Source organism: Phragmites australis, chromosome 12 (genome assembly GCF_958298935.1).
Source record: "Phragmites australis chromosome 12, lpPhrAust1.1, whole genome shotgun sequence".
NCBI classification, from domain to species: Eukaryota; Viridiplantae; Streptophyta; class Magnoliopsida; order Poales; family Poaceae; genus Phragmites; species Phragmites australis.
This window is the reverse complement of record NC_084932.1, coordinates 7,343,555-7,359,334: the sequence shown is the minus strand read 5'-3', so window position 1 is coordinate 7,359,334 and position 15,780 is coordinate 7,343,555. Positions and strand designations below refer to the sequence as shown.

The 15,780-nt window shown below is 41.1% G+C and overlaps 2 protein-coding genes across 2 annotated transcripts; one reads left to right on the top strand and one right to left on the bottom strand.

Moving 5' to 3' along the window:
- Positions 1-2,078: 2,078 nt before the first annotated feature.
- LOC133886306 (uncharacterized) lies at positions 2,079-2,799 on the bottom strand. Its single transcript, XM_062326053.1, has 2 exons — positions 2,658-2,799; positions 2,079-2,575 (listed from the first exon to the last, which is right to left on the bottom strand). The coding sequence occupies exons 1-2, from the start codon at positions 2,797-2,799 to the stop codon at positions 2,079-2,081; spliced, it is 639 nt and encodes a 212-aa protein (XP_062182037.1).
- Positions 2,800-11,019: 8,220 nt separating this feature from the next.
- On the top strand, positions 11,020-15,227 carry LOC133886789 (probably inactive leucine-rich repeat receptor-like protein kinase At5g48380). The gene is made up of 3 exons (XM_062326627.1): positions 11,020-11,218; positions 12,289-13,207; positions 13,738-15,227. The coding sequence occupies exons 2-3, from the start codon at positions 12,389-12,391 to the stop codon at positions 14,731-14,733; spliced, it is 1,815 nt and encodes a 604-aa protein (XP_062182611.1). The 5' UTR covers positions 11,020-11,218; positions 12,289-12,388; the 3' UTR covers positions 14,734-15,227.
- The last annotated feature ends 553 nt before the right edge of the window (positions 15,228-15,780 follow it).

Sequence of the window (15,780 nt, the reverse complement as noted above, 5' to 3'; positions counted from 1 at the left end):
CAATGATAATGATCTTAAGAATTTTGTGGAGAATGTGGACCAGATGGTGAGGAATGTCTAGCGGCACAACGAGTATAACAATGGTGAGTGTGCTAAATTCTAGAAATTTGTGTGAGATTTTGAGATGCCCCTTTATCCCAACTATAAGGAGAAGTACACACGGATATTTGGGAATCTAAAGCTTCTACAGTTGAAGGCAACCTAACTTGGTGTGGTACTTCGACTCTGCAAGACCAGTAGGACAAAAAGGCAAACCTAGAGAGTGTGATTATAGTGCTGTAAAAGTACTCCTTGACGCGTAAGTTTTGCTTGTCTTAGTTTACATATTTAACTTTTCTAACATTCAAATGTTCCCTAATCGACCCCTCTTTATGCAGGGCTTTTGACAAGTACCTTCGAGTTGATCCTAACTACGATGCGAAAGATGGCCGTAAACCGACACACAAGACCAGGTTCGCGATAAATGCTACCAAATAGATTACCAAATGCTCTCTGTTGTTGCTTTCTTTCCTTTTGATCTAACAGTAAATTTTTTTTTCCCCAGTGCCATCAACAACCACCCAGCAATGCCTGCGGATTTTATGTTGCGTGGAACATACTCCTCATGATCCGAGCAAAGGATATAAAATCCCCTGATGTAAGTTTAATACAAGATTATTCGTAACTAATTTCAGTAATTAGTTTAATTCCATGATAATATGACATTGGTTACACGTCAAATTATACAGGATTTTTCAGCTTCTTTTCTTGACGACAGTGCACTCCCGAAGATTCGACAATGGATTGTCGAGTTCATGGTATCTGAAGTCATCAGCCCATACGGCAAGTTGCATTATAAAAACATTGGGTTGTGAGGTCTTATGTAATATGAATTGATTGAAACTTTGTAATATTTGCGACTCTGTGATGAATTGATCAGAACTTTGTAACCTTTGTGATTCTGTGATAAAGTGAGTTTTTATATAAGTGTGTTTGTCGATATGGATTTGGATGCATTGCTATTGCTTGCAGGGAGAAGACGACTATCAAATCCTAGCTATGCTCCAGGATGCACCCAGAAAACAAGACAATCCTGCAGGGTGACCTACACATAAGTGATGGGTAACCTTATTACCCGTCACTTATGTGTTCAGATAAGTGACGAGTGAAGAAGTTACCCGTCACTTATGTCTTAACATAAGTGACGGTAAATAGGTCATCCGTCACTTATATATTCAGATAAGTGGCGAGTAAATAGGTTACCTATCACTTATGTCATTCTCCTCAGCACATAGGAGACACTCATAAGTGTTATGACCTGTCACCTATAACCTCATTGATGATGAGTTCTTATCCGTCATTTATGACTAGTCATCAATAACATTTTTTGATGACGATGTGAGTTACGTCACCTATGACCTTTTTTCACATAGTGTTTTTTACAGACACATATTTTGCTTGCAACTTGATTGTTGGGTATGTATTTTGTTGTCCAATTCTGTTGTAGTAGGGTTAACATTTTCCAATTCTATAGGCTTCAAAATTACCAGCTGATCATGGAAATAAATTACGCCTCATGGAATATTGCCACGCCAGTTGTGTTTTAAGATCACTTCTGCATAAATCAGAAATAAGTGCTCCGCTTCTTGCAATGGGTCTGACGATGGACCAATCCAAGGTATGTTATATGCATTCTCCATAGTTTCTATGCATCCATGTATTTGAATCCAATGTAAAAAAAATGATTTCATTATGCACTCAACAATGATAGGTTGCTACTAATTTGGTTTTGCTATTGCTGCAGGGTCTTGGAACCTGCTGTGCGCGGTTGGTGATTCACTAAAGGGGGCAACTGATTTGGCAAACTTTAGGTTATGATGCTCAAGCCATTTCTTTGGACACTGCTGATTTTAGTTCTTGTCACCCATGGGCGGAGCTACAGGGTAGTCTGGGTAGGCCCAGGACTACCCTGTAACCTGTGTTTTTGGGCTTTTTTTTACCTCATGGCCCAGCCCGATTAGCAGACAAAAAATAAATCCATCCAGCTCTCTGCAGTGCTCAGTCCTCACTCCCAATTCCCCATCTCCATTCTCCCAAAATCACGGCGCTCCCAGCCTCCCACTCCCCATCTGACTATCTGAGAATCCCTGCGCCGGGCCGCCGGCCGCTGAGCCGCCGACCGCCTGACCCCCTGCCGCCTCGCCGACCCCCTGCGGCCCTGCCGGTTGCCGCAGTGCGCCAGTGCCAAGCTCCGTCACATCGCTACCACCGAACGGTAGCTCGCCGCGCGCCGAACCGTAGCTCGTCGCCTCGCCGACGCCCGACGCCCGACCCACCTCGTGGCCACGCTGAGCCGCCACGGCGCCACCTGCGACTGCGGACCTCGGGACCTGCCGTCTGCTGACCCCTAGCTGGGCGCCGGCCGCCGCGGCGCCGCGTCGAGCCGCCGAGGCACAGACTGACGGGTGACGGCCACTGCATCCGTGCGTCGAGCTGCCGCTGCCGCCTGCCAACCACCCGAATCGGCGAATCCCGACCGGCGAGGCGGCGACTGAGTACCGACACCCTGAGCTCCGACCCGGCGACCCCCTGCTAGCTGCTGGGCGCGTCTCACAGCTATGGTGCTCACTGCTGACTGCTCGGTGCTACTCGCCGGGCTGCCGCAGCTCGGCAGTTGCCGTCGCCCGTCTGCGCCTCTGCGGTCTGCCCGTCTGCCGAGTGCCGACCCCCTGCTGGCTGAGTGGCTGGTGGCTGCTGCAGTGCCGGCTGGCGGCTGCCGACCCCTAGCTGGGTGCCTGGGCACGTCTCACAGCCCGTCATCACAGGGTAAATGGGTAATTGATGATTTGATGTCACTGATGATTGATGAATTGAATAATTGATGTTTGATGGAGTGATGGTGAGGATTGACGACAGAGCATAGAGGAGATGAGGTTCAGTTGTTCACTACTTCACACAATTGAAAGAGTCATTCATTTAGTAATCTGAATTAGTAATCAGTAGCATGTACTTCATCGATAACTCGATATTATATATTCACTTAATCAGTATGCCAACTTTTTTGTATTTGATGCCAAGAATTTGCCCATATGTTAAAGTTTTAACTGAAACAATACATAAGCATGCACATATTTCGTATCTTATTTGTAACTCACTTAGTTGTACTTTTGAATTGCAAATGTAGAATTGTGAAGACATGAAGAGGAACAATGATATTGCGTCACTTTTTCGGAAACATGAAGCAAAGACAAAAAAGATTGTGAATGAAGTGCAAACTCAACACCAAGAATCATCTCCCGATCCGGTTGTGGCTCAAGTGCAAACTCAACAGCAAGAATCACCTCCGGTTCCGGTTATGGCTCAAGGGCAAACTCAAGAACAAGAACCACCTCCTATTTACGATGTTAATCATCTCCAACTTGATTTAGGATTAAGGGTGTCTATTGCAAGCTATCATATCAATGATCAAGATGCAGTTCGAAGAGGATATATTCTAAAAGGTCTATGCCAACCTTATGCTCATGAGTACAAAACCAGAAAAATATACGGTAAAGATCGCCGCTTCAGTCTTATTTGGTTTCATAAATACCCTTGACTTGAATATAGTATTGAGAAGGATGCTGCATTTTGCATGGTTTGTTTCTTGTTTGGCAAGGGAAGTGGTAAATTTGTTAAGGATGGTTGGAGAAATTGGAACAAAAGTGACGCACTAGACAAACATGTATGGGGTATAGGTAGTGCTCACAATATGGCTCAAGAGAAATACAACTTATTTGTGCAAGGTAAACCAATTGGTAATGTTCTTGTGAAGGTGTCACAAGAGAATCTATCTCTTTACAAGGCTAGGTTGACTTATTCACTTAGATGTTTGAGGTTTCTTTTGCATCAAGGATTGGCATGCCGTGGACATGATGAAAGTGAAGAATCTAGCAATCGAGGAAACTTTCTTGAACTTTTGAAATGGCTTGCAGAAAATAATGAAGAAGTTAATAAGTTGGTTCTGAAAAATACTCCAAAAAATTGCATTTTGACTTCCCCTCCCATACAAAAGTAAATTGTTCAGTGTTGTGCCGAGAAAACTACTAGACACATAATTGAAGAACTTGGTGATGATCATTATGTAATTTTAGCTGATGAGTATAGTGATGTATCACATAAAGAACAATTAGCTCTTTGCTTGCGTTATGTTGATAAATATGGAAGGGTATGTGAAAGATTTCTTGGAATAGTTGATGTAGCTGGTACCACTTCTTTGTCACTTAAGACAGCAATTCAATCTTTACTTATTGGTCACCACTTGACTCTTACTCAAATTCGTGGACAAGGATATGATGGGGCTAGTAATATGAAAGGAGAGATTAATGGGCCGAAAATATTGATCATGAAAGAGTCTCCTTCTGCTTATTACATCCATTGTTTTGCACATCAACTCCAGTTGGTTCTTGTTGCTGTTGCCAAGGGAAATGATGGTTGTGTATGGTTTTTTGCTCAACTTTCTCGCTTGTTGAATATTGTTGGAGTTTCTTGTAAGCGTCATGATATGCTTCGAAATGTTAGAGCTCAAAAACTAAAGACAGCACTTGAATTGGGTGAAATAGAAAGTGGAAGTGGATTAAATCAAGAGATGGGCTTAGCTAGACCCAGAGACACTCGGTGGGGCTCTCATTACAAAACTATTTTGCACATCATTGATATGTATTCCACAATCCGAGAAGTACTTATAATTCTTGGAAAAGATCCCACATAAAGGGGTGATTGGCCGAACATACATGCTATGGTTGATGTTTTTGAGTCATTTGAGTTTGTTTTCAATGCTAACTTGATGCTGGTCATTCTTGGATATACAAATGAGTTGTGTCAGTCTTTACAAAAGAGAGGCCAAGATATTGTTAATGCAATGTCACTTGTGAGTTTGGCAAAGGAAAGAATGCAACATATAAGATCTCATGGGTGGGAAGAGTTCTTTAAAGGAAAGGTTACATCATTTTGTGTAAAATATAGCATCATCATTCCTTCATTGAATGGTAATTATGTGCCTCATGGAAGATCCTCACGGTTTTACCCCGAACAAACAATTGATGATCATTATAGAAGAGAGGTATATCTTGGTGTCATTGATAAAATTCAGCAAGAGCTTGACAATCGGTTTGATGAGGTTAATATGGAGTTGCTTCTTTGCATGTCAGCTTTGAATCCGTTCAATTCATTTGCTTCTTATGATGCACAAGATACTTAGACTTGCCAAGTTTTATTCCAAGGACATATCAAGTATGGATTTGATAAGACTTAAAATTCAACTTGATAACTTTATTCATGATATGAGAAGAGATGATAGATTCAAATGTCTAAACAATCTTGGGGAGCTCTCTATTAGGCTTGTTGAAACAAATAAACATACTCTTTATGATTTAGTGTACTTGCTTCTTAAATTGGTATTGATCCTACCGGTGGCGACGGCAAGTATTGAAAGAGTATTTTCTGCATTGAGTCTAGTGAAGAATAAATTGAGAAATAGTATGGGTGATGAGTTATTGAACGATTGTTTACTCACATTTATTGAGCGTGATGTTTTTTGCAAGATAAGTGAGGATGATATAATCGAGAGTTTTATGGTCATGAGAAAGCGTAGAGTAGAGTTCTAGAGTATGTATTGTAATCTTACATGTACCAATTTATGCAAGATTTTATTTCATATTTGAACTATTTATATTGTACTTTTCGTAAATTTTAAATTTATTTGTTGAATTTACTATGGTGAGAATTTTTAATATTATTATATTGTATTTATAGTAAATTTTATACTTGTATATTAAATTTAAAAAATTTCACAAGGCACACCTAACGTTTAAATCCTGGCTCCGCCCATGTTGTCACCGTGGCAATACAATCAACTCTTGGCATAAGCACATTAAGTATTATTTCCCCTCTCGCTTTTAAGTCGAATGATGGTAGTCCTCTGAATGTGTGCCATGGCTTGACCCAATCAGTAACATAATTTGTCACCTATAATAGTAACTCCTAACCTCTCAGAATTTAATAGAAACAAATGCTAATTAGTGTTTTATTGCACAATCTTTCGAGGATAAAGATAATTATGATTGCTTGCATTTACCGTTCAGAAAGATCTCTGGTTGCTTGGAGTCTTGTACTAGAGGTAAATAGATCCACTGATGTTGATGTGACGTGTTCTCATTAGAAATAGTTTTTAGATGCAGTACATATTCACAAATGACCAAACCTAAGAATGCCTTTTACCTGTTACAGAGGAAAATTTCTACGGACCTACTAAATCATTTCTGTTCAATGTCTTCTTTGGCAAACAAGCTGTTATTCCTATGGTGTAGAGCTCTATCGCGTGATGCTTCATCAGGCAAGACTTGGTGCCTCGGGCCTCAATCTTGTCTTCCAACTGTGCTTCTATCTGCTCTTCATATGCAAAGTAGTACGAGCAGTGTGGAGGCAAAAGCAGACTTGGAGCAACCAGCTAATTATTGTGTGAGCCATCTCAGGTAAAGATGTGGTTGGAGAAAATTTGGGAAATGGAACTGTGAACCCAGCTGAAATGTTTCACTTTGCTTTAGCGTTGGTGGTCTATGATGAACAAGGTGAACTCGCTAAATGTGAATGAGGTATGCAGTGCAGTCATTTATCAGAGTTTCAGAGGCTGATTTATGATACCACCAAAGTTCTGTTGCAGCTAACAAGTCGATGGGAACCGCCACCAAAGTACAAGATCAATATCGACGGTGCTTTCTTCCCCAAGTGCGCAATGGAGGTTCGGGATTTGTGATGAGGGATAACTCAGGTGATTTTCTAGGAGGGAAGCAGGAAACACTACTATAGAAAAGGTTATTAATATCTTATTTTCATTGTCGATTTTTTTTAAAAAAACTAGCAGTAATAATCAAATATTATTATCGCTTCAATTAAAAAAAAATCATCAGTGATATTATCCCTGTCAGTTCATTATATGATTGTCGATTCTAGCCATGAACCGGCAGTGATAATAAAGCATTATCACTACTAATTTGTTATATTAACCGACAGTGACAATAAAATACAGTCCATCTTTAAAAATTCATAATTTTTTCATATAAGAGTTGGATGGAGACAAGCTTTATATGAACATTGTAGCTTTCGACGAGATCTACAACTTTGTAGTTGATAATTTTTTATTTAAAACCATAGATGCCCAAATATAAAGATTGTCGAAGAAAAACCACGAACTGGACCACAAAGTAAATTATTGAATTTGGTGTAACACTTGTAGGAATGATTGAAAAAGCCACACACATGACCACGAAGTTGAAAACTGCAACATCAAAGATTTTTATCGCGAGTTTAGTAACACAGATTGATGAAACGTCTACGCAGCACTGACTTTCAAAACTAGCATTGTGTCTCCAAAAATTTTCAAGCAAATCGGAGAAAGTTAATTTTCAACCAAAAATTTTAGAGGTCTTATCGAGGATCTTTTGAGCTTTTTTGTTTTAAAAAAGGCACATGTGTAAACAAGGTATTTTTATCAGATGGGCCTCTTTGTTAGCTTCGAAAGTAGAGGTTAAACGTTGAAATCAGACTCTATATGTAAAAGTTATAGCTATTTTATTGAACAGTGCACAAATTGAAAACAATTTTTTCATACGAAGTTGGACGAAGACGATTTTATATGAATATTGTAGATATTGACGAGATGTACAACTTTGTAGTTGTTAACCTTTTCATTTAAAGCCATATAAATACCCAAATAATCGTTTAAAGATTTGAGTAGGAAATATTAAAATAATAAATTACCCTATAGCCATCAGGTAAGACTGTGAGGTGAGATGATAAGAAAGCTTCGTGCTAGGGGTGAGGCCATAGGTTTGACTCCCACAAACTGTATGAGTGCGTAATTTGTTATATTCGAGTGAGAGTGACCACATGAGCCGAACCGCGCGAGGTCATCATAAGTCAGAAAGCCGTGGGAAGTAGTGAGGGTTCGTTACTCAAGTCAAAAAAATCGGTTAAAAAAACATCGGATTTGTAACCGATTATCACTATCAGTTCGTAACACAAACAGACAGTAATAACTCTATTACTGCTAGTTTTAAAAATCGACAATAATACTACCGAGTATCACTACCACTTATTCACTGTTAATTTCAAAACTGATAGTGATATTATTTTTGAAATTGAAAATAATGACGTTCTCTATAATAATGAAGCTGTGCAATGCTTGCAAGTGCACTTCAGGGTGAGACAATACCATGTGACTCCACCCCATCGAACCCGCAACTAGGTGACTTACAGCATGTCTCCAGGGACTGAAGCGAGCTGGTACAATGGGCATGGAGCGAGTAATTGTTGGGACACCGACGCTTCTAAGTTCTAATCTGGCAAAAGCACTGAAGAATGATGAGATGGACTAAAGCAAGCTGGATGTGCTCTTTTGGTTGATCCGAGACTCGCAGTGTTTACAGTTCTCAGTTTGCCGGAGGACGTATAGTAAAGTATTGCTGACTGTTCAGCTTCATTAGGGTCAATTTCTCTACTAATATAGATCCTCGTCAGGGTCACGGCGCACAGCCACTTGGCCTGCCTCCAGTCCACCATCCACCTCCATGCCTTCACGGGACGAATCCAGTGCGGTGGCATATGGATTTGGCTTCTTCAGTGTTACTATACTGGTTGGCGCGTCTAAGCAACGCTTATTTTTTTTCTTCACAGAGCATGATAAAAAAAATTAAAAAAATTGGATTCACTAATTTTGAACATCTCAATATTTATTTATAAATTTATATTTAACACATTCACTTAATTATAGGGAAAACAATAGTACTTTTATACATACACATAATTTTAACATGTAGACGAAAGTAATATGAGACTAACAAAATTTGTTTCATATTTTTTGAGTTTAGATATTTTTCTTCATATTTTAGATTATTTCAACCGATTTATCAATATAACTAATATTTCTTTTGACATTTTTCTGGAATTTCCCAAAAATGAAAATTATATACAATGTGTAAATATACATATATGTATAGATATACATATATGTATAGATATATGTACACATGAGCGGAACCCACAGCTACATTAGCTATACGAACCAGACTCCTGAGAGGTCGCCAATTCTTGGACCATAAATATATGTTATATATTAAGGGTCTGTTTGGTAAAGCTCTAGTTTTAAGACTTTTTTGAAGTTAAATATTGATAGCTTTAGAAATTTGTGAAGCTGAAGCTATGGTTACATTAAGAGTATTTGGATGAGCAATGTTATTTCAATTTTAGATTTTTTTTTAAAAAAACAACGGTGGGGGTTACCCACTTAATTTTTTCTCATTACAAAAATGGAACAAGCATACATAGTACAAAAGTACCACTATAAGGTGGGCGAAGTTACAACGAGGACACGAAGGGAGGGGAGGGGGATTGGGAAGCTTCCTTAGGTGATTACATCTATCAAGTTAGCACACCAATCCAAAGTGGCCTCTGTGTTGACTGAAGAAGGGGCCCAAACAACCTAGAGGTGGAGATGGTCTCGAAGCAGCTGCACGGTGTTCACGAGGTTCATATTGATCCCATCGAAGATCATGCGATTCTATCATTTCCAGCGACCCAGAGTAGCAGCAGGATGACCGTGTTGTGGAGAGGCACAGACCATTGATTGAAGACGGAGTACACCAGAGGGCAGAGGGCGACCAGTGAGCTTACGGACCCAACACCAGGTATCATGTGGATCCACAGTCCGGTAATCCTAGGGCAGGAAACAAAGAGGTGGTCAATTGTTTCTGGGGTAGAGGGGCAGTAGGGGCAATAAGGACTCAGGACGACGCCAACCGAGTGGAGGAAAGCCCTGGTTCGGGTATTACCATGTCGGAGAACCCAGAAAAAGATCTGGACCTTCTTGGGAGCGAACTTGTCCCAATTATACTCCTGGAGGCACGTGTCATGTTCGAGGCTGGGGGAGAGGGGCAAATCATCTTGTAGGCCAGGGCTGTCTTGAAACCTGATGCTCTTGCACCTCTCATTCATTTGACGTTAGGGTTGTCTCCTAGAGACAGGGCAACCAAATTACCATTTAGCATTTCGAGGTCCGCCCTGGCAAAGGCTGTGAGGTGTGGCTGGAGTTTTAGGTTGAGAGTGCCGCCCGCCAGTGCCTCAGCTTTCAGGATGTCTCTAGCAGTGCAGTGTGAGAAGGTAGCAGGAAGGGCCCGGTGGAGGGTCCTAGGGACGTCCAAGCATCATTCCAGAAAAATGTTGTTTTGCCGCCCCCACCTCAACAGAAGTGATTGCCATGTAGAGAGGCATGAGGTGTGCAAGGGTGTTCTAGCTAGACGTTTCTATTTTAGATTAAAAACAAAAAGTTAAACCACTTTATTTTAACTTACAAACTTAAAATCTGACGTGGAGTTGAAAGTTGGAGTTCTACCAAATATGATCTAAACTCCGTTGCCACATAATGGCCCCATGGTGTATGGCGTCGTCTGCCACGCACCCCACGTCACGACAAAGATGGTGCTCAGGCATAGCTGCGATGAGGGCCGAGCTGTGTGCGGGGCTGCACTCAACTCCCCGCAGAACAACGTCCAGCGTTGTCCTCGATCGGCCCTAGCTCCGCCTATGCACGTAGGGAGGGAGAGGGTGGGTTGGCGTAGAGAAAGAGTGGATATGAGAGGGGGAGGTGTGGCCCTGAGAGATATGGAGCTGGCAAATGGCGTTGAATCATGTTTTAGATCAAAACTTAAAACCTAAGTTAATAATATATTGTCTACTTACTATGAGAAACAATAAAATAAATAATACTAGATATGTTTTAAAACTGTTACAATCGTACGGACACCCTAGCAGTGAAAGGGAAGAGGGAGACGGCGGCGGGAGGCAGAGCTCAGAGCTGTCGGCTTCAAAAAGTGAAAATACAGTAAAAACAAGAACACAGAGAACACAATCAATTTCCCAATTTGTTCGGACTCCGTTGTCAAATCCATAACTGTCTTTGACCAAACTGCCCCTCTCCCAACCCAAGCCCTCGAATCACGCCGCCGCCCCCACTCGACCACGCCCTACACACCACTCCACGGCGACCAGTGGGGATTCACGCGCCGCGACCTGAGCCGTAGCGGGATCCGCGGCGAGGGCCAGGCGGGTTGCGGCGCGATCGACGGCGGGCTCGGCTCGGCGTGCGCGGCGACGACCTAGTGGAGGCGGGGATCGGCGACGGCGGCGTGACGGACGGCGGGGTGCTTAGGTACCCTTCCGCTCTCTTGCCATTCTATTCTTGGTCAACCTCCATGCGCTGTTCCTTTTCCGACCATCCCAACGCTTCGTACTGCGCCTGATTTGTTCTGCTATGTGCTTCTCTGTAAGCAATCGAATCCAAATGTTTCTGCGAGATCCCGTCCGATCAGTGTAAAAGCATCCATTTTTGGGGTTATCCTGTTGCGTTTGTTTGTTGGGTTTTGTTACTTTGCTTGTTCTAGTGCTTGTTGACCATGGTGAGTGCTCAAGCTAGTCCTACGGAACTGTTGCCCTGGTATGGATTTGTTGTGTTTTTGTTCTCTCTAGCCGTGCTTAGTGACAAACTTGGTCCTTTTTTTTACCAAGTGCGAAAAAAGCGCAAACTTATTCAGCATCAGAAAACAGATAATTTTTCTGCATGAGCGCCAAACTTAGTTTAAAAACTGACATAAATGCCATGATCTCTTTACGGCCGTGGAAACAAAGCAAAGAGGCACTGCTATTTCCTGTTGGCTTGGCCAAACTTGCAACATACTATCGAATTAACCTTGCTCCTTTTTGAATTTGCTCCCCAATCACTGGATCGGTGGATCCTGAAGAACTGCCCAATAAGTAAGAAAATAACTAATTTTATAGATGATAACTGAAGGATCAGTCAGATGATAGTTGTCGAAGCTAACAGCACTGTGATTGTAGTACAAATGGATCAGCTCACTGCTGCAAAATCAACTACATGTAATTTAAAGACTGTTCTGCCCATCCTAAATACTCTTTCATGGCACTTGGCTTAGTAATACTTGCCAAAACAACGATCCAAAACGCTCCAAACATACGCTGCTACTGGACATTGGTAGAATAAGTGCTAAAGAACACTTGTTATCACCTGTCCACCCTCTTCTGGCCAAATTATCTCGAGTCAAAACAGAATTTATGCCAATGAATCACATTCCTGATGCATTCAATTGAGTTGGGTTAATAATTGTGATATTTTTAGTGGACCATATTATTGTTTTCTCTGATTGGCGATAATGTAATTTGTAATTTAATTGCTAAACTTGGTATGCTCTTTGGTATTTGCAGGTTGTCTTGTTAGAATTACCTTCTTTTCCCTTGGTCACTGAGCAACCTTCATGATGAACTCTGGATGGTGAAGGAATTCAGGGGGTAGAGAAATACCACGATGGCTGTTAGGAGTTTCTGTGCTGCTCTTGTCCAAATACTCTTCTGTTTTATTCTCTGTCAGCTTTGTTATGGCACAGTAAGTGATATCCAATGCCTGAAAAAGCTGAAGGCATCAGTTGATCCGAACAATACGTTAGAGTGGACATTCAATAACAATACCGAAGGATTCATATGCGGATTTAACGGTGTGGAATGTTGGCATCCCAATGAAAATAAGATTCTTGGTCTTCATCTTGGCAGCATGGGTCTTAAGGGCCGATTCCCTGATGGACTTGAGAATTGTAGTAGCATGACATCCCTGGATCTCTCAGGCAATAGCCTTTCTGGCCCGATCCCGGCAGATATCTCGAAGTTGCTGCAATACATTACAAACCTTGATCTATCGTATAATAGCTTCTCAGGGGAGATTCCGGAAGCACTAGCTAACTGTAGTTATCTCAATGCTGTCAATTTGCAACATAATAAATTGACTGGAATGATCCCAGGGCAGCTTGCTTCTCTTAGTCGCCTAATCCAGTTTAATGTTGCCGACAATGAATTGTCAGGGCAGATTCCTTCGTATTTGAGCAAATTTCCACCCTCCAATTTTGCAAATCAAGACCTTTGTGGAAGGCCTCTGAACAATGATTGCACTGCCACTTCAAGTAGTCGTACTGGGGTAATTGTTGGTTCTGCTGTTGGTGGTGCAGTTATAACTTTAATAATAATTGCTGTTATTTTATTCATTTTCTTGCGGAAAATGCCTGCAAAGAAGAAGGAAAAGGTTGTAGAAGAAAATAAGTGGGCCAAGACTATTAAGGGAGCAAAAGGAGTGAAGGTACGTTTCTCTTTGCAAAATTTGTTATAGTCTATTAGTTTGTATATCTGTGTACCTTTTTATTCAAATAGTAGCCTCATCATTATTTTGGTTCCTTCTTTACGGGTGTCTCGTAGACTCATACCCAATTTTGAGTTTTGGTTTGGGATCACAAGATATTACCATACTCTTGAGACAGGCGAATTGTGTATGTTGGCTGTTGGCTAATTACTTTGACATCTTTGCTACAGCAACAGTATGTCTACTTTCTTATCCAGTAATGTCATACCCCCACCCTACACACACAAAGCACTATCAGCTATTAATTAGGTTAACGCCGTTTGGCTAATTAGATGACCATTCTGGAATGTATGTAGGCTAATTCGATGAATACCTGTGCTATAAAAACTAGAAGCTGTACTGTCTTTAACTAGGATTAAATCTGTCAGGCAAATATTAGAAGTACTGCACACGCTAAAATTATCATTTCTCAGCTTTGCTTAGATGAATGGTTTGATTTCTGCATTGTCACATTTGTTTTGGTGATTTAGGTATCGATGTTTGAGAAATCAGTTTCAAAGATGAAGTTGAATGATCTCATGAAAGCAACAGGCGATTTTACAAAGGAAAACATTATTGGAACTGGTCGATCAGGAACTATGTACAAAGCTACACTTCCAGATGGTTCATTCCTTGCTATCAAGAGGTTGCAGGACACTCAGCATTCGGAGAGCCAATTCACGTCTGAGATGTCAACACTTGGAAGTGTAAGGCAACACAACTTACTTCCTCTTTTGGGATACTGTATTGCTAAGAAAGAGAGGCTTTTGGTGTACAAGTACATGCCCAAGGGTTCTCTTTATGATCATTTGCACCAAAATAGCAGTGAGAAAAAAGCATTAGAATGGTCACTGAGGCTAAAAATTGCCATTGGGACTGCTAGAGGATTGGCGTGGCTTCATCACAGTTGCAACCCCCGAATTCTTCATCGGAACATTAGTTCTAAGTGCATATTGCTCGGTGATGACTATGAGCCTAAGATTTCTGATTTTGGTTTGGCAAGGCTTATGAATCCCATTGACACCCACCTGAGCACATTTGTAAATGGTGAGTTTGGTGACTTGGGGTATGTAGCTCCTGAATACACACACACCCTTGTGGCCACTCCAAAAGGGGACGTTTATAGCTTTGGAGTTGTCTTGCTTGAACTCGTCACTGGTGAAGAGCCCACACATGTGTCAAATGCCCCAGAGAACTTCAAAGGGAGTTTGGTGGATTGGATAACATACCTATCAAACAACTCTATACTTCAGGATGCGATTGACAAGTCCTTGATTGGGAAGGACAACGATGCTGAGCTGCTTCAATGCATGAAGGTTGCGTGTTCTTGTGTGCTTTCTTCTCCAAAGGAAAGGCCTACAATGTTTGAAGTTTACCAGCTTCTGAGAGCTGTTGGAGAGAAATATCATTTCAGTGCTGCTGACGATGAATTGACAATGCAACCTCAAAACGCCAATGCTGAAGATGAACTTATTGTAGCAAACTAGGTGAATTTCTATGATGAAGGGATGCTTGTCAGATACGAAAGGTACTAGGAGTAATTGTTACATGGGAATAATCAGATAGATTTGAAAGCAAAACGTTCTGTATCTTATCTTTTAAGCTGGCTGCCTTACCCTAGAATCAACCTCTGCTGTTCACGTTCTGTACATCCTTGCTTTGTTGTGTATCTTCAGGATTGGTGTCGTGTTGTAAGATGGATCAATTGTATCTGCGTCCAAACCTTTAGCTATAGTGGTTGCTCTAGTAATGTGAAACAATGTTGATCAATCGTTAGTCTGCAGTTTTGTGCTGCCTTCTTTTTGCTCTTATTTTGACGGTCTTTTATATTGGAGTTACATGATCAGTGTTGATCAGTGTTTGTTGTGAGCGCAGCATTTGACAGATATGGGCTGGGACCTGGGCAGCTGTATTTGTAAGATGATTTCCCACTGTAGTCTTTTACATAGGAAGAGCAATGTAGTCAGAATGGTACCATGAATTTGTTATTTGAAAGCTGAATGATCTGAAATCTTGGTGAAGTGCAACTTTATGTCTGGTGCCAAAGTATCTAATGCTCATTTCAAATCATGCTTCCCTACAGCCAGATGATACCAATCTTTCGTTCTACTGCAGCACTGCTGGCCTTGGCCTGGAAGTTGGAATGATCACAGACTGCTTTGTGGACTTGTGGTAGTTTTGTGCGAAATGCAATATCTAAATTTATTCCATTTCTTTGAGATGTTGTGCTCCATTCTGTGGAACAAGCCTGGCCACAGTAAGATTACTGAACCTCTTAAAAAGGAGAATAAATATATTCTATGGTCTGCAGATAAGTTTGGGTACTTCCGATAAAAAATTTACCCACCAAAAGTCTAGTACTATCGTTTCACTTGTAAATATACAGCTTCAAAGCCAAAACTTCGTATCACTTGAAAGGTGATATAATGTATTTTCATTTCCTGACAGCACATTATCTCTTAATTATATATATGAAAAACATAAATTAGTTTGTATCATGCCATTACTGCTAATCTTTTCCTGAACTTTCGCAA

Coding starts and splice junctions, on each gene's coding strand:
- LOC133886306 (XM_062326053.1), bottom strand. CDS start 2,799: ATGACGGGCTGTGAGACGTGCCCAGGCACCCAGCTAGGGGTCGGCAGC. Junction 2,576..2,657: donor AGAGGCGCAGACGGGCGACG/GCAACTGCCGAG, acceptor CGCGCCCAGCAG/CTAGCAGGGGGTCGCCGGGT.
- LOC133886789 (XM_062326627.1), top strand. CDS start 12,389: ATGGCTGTTAGGAGTTTCTGTGCTGCTCTTGTCCAAATACTCTTCTGT. Junction 13,208..13,737: donor AGGGAGCAAAAGGAGTGAAG/GTACGTTTCTCT, acceptor TTGGTGATTTAG/GTATCGATGTTTGAGAAATC.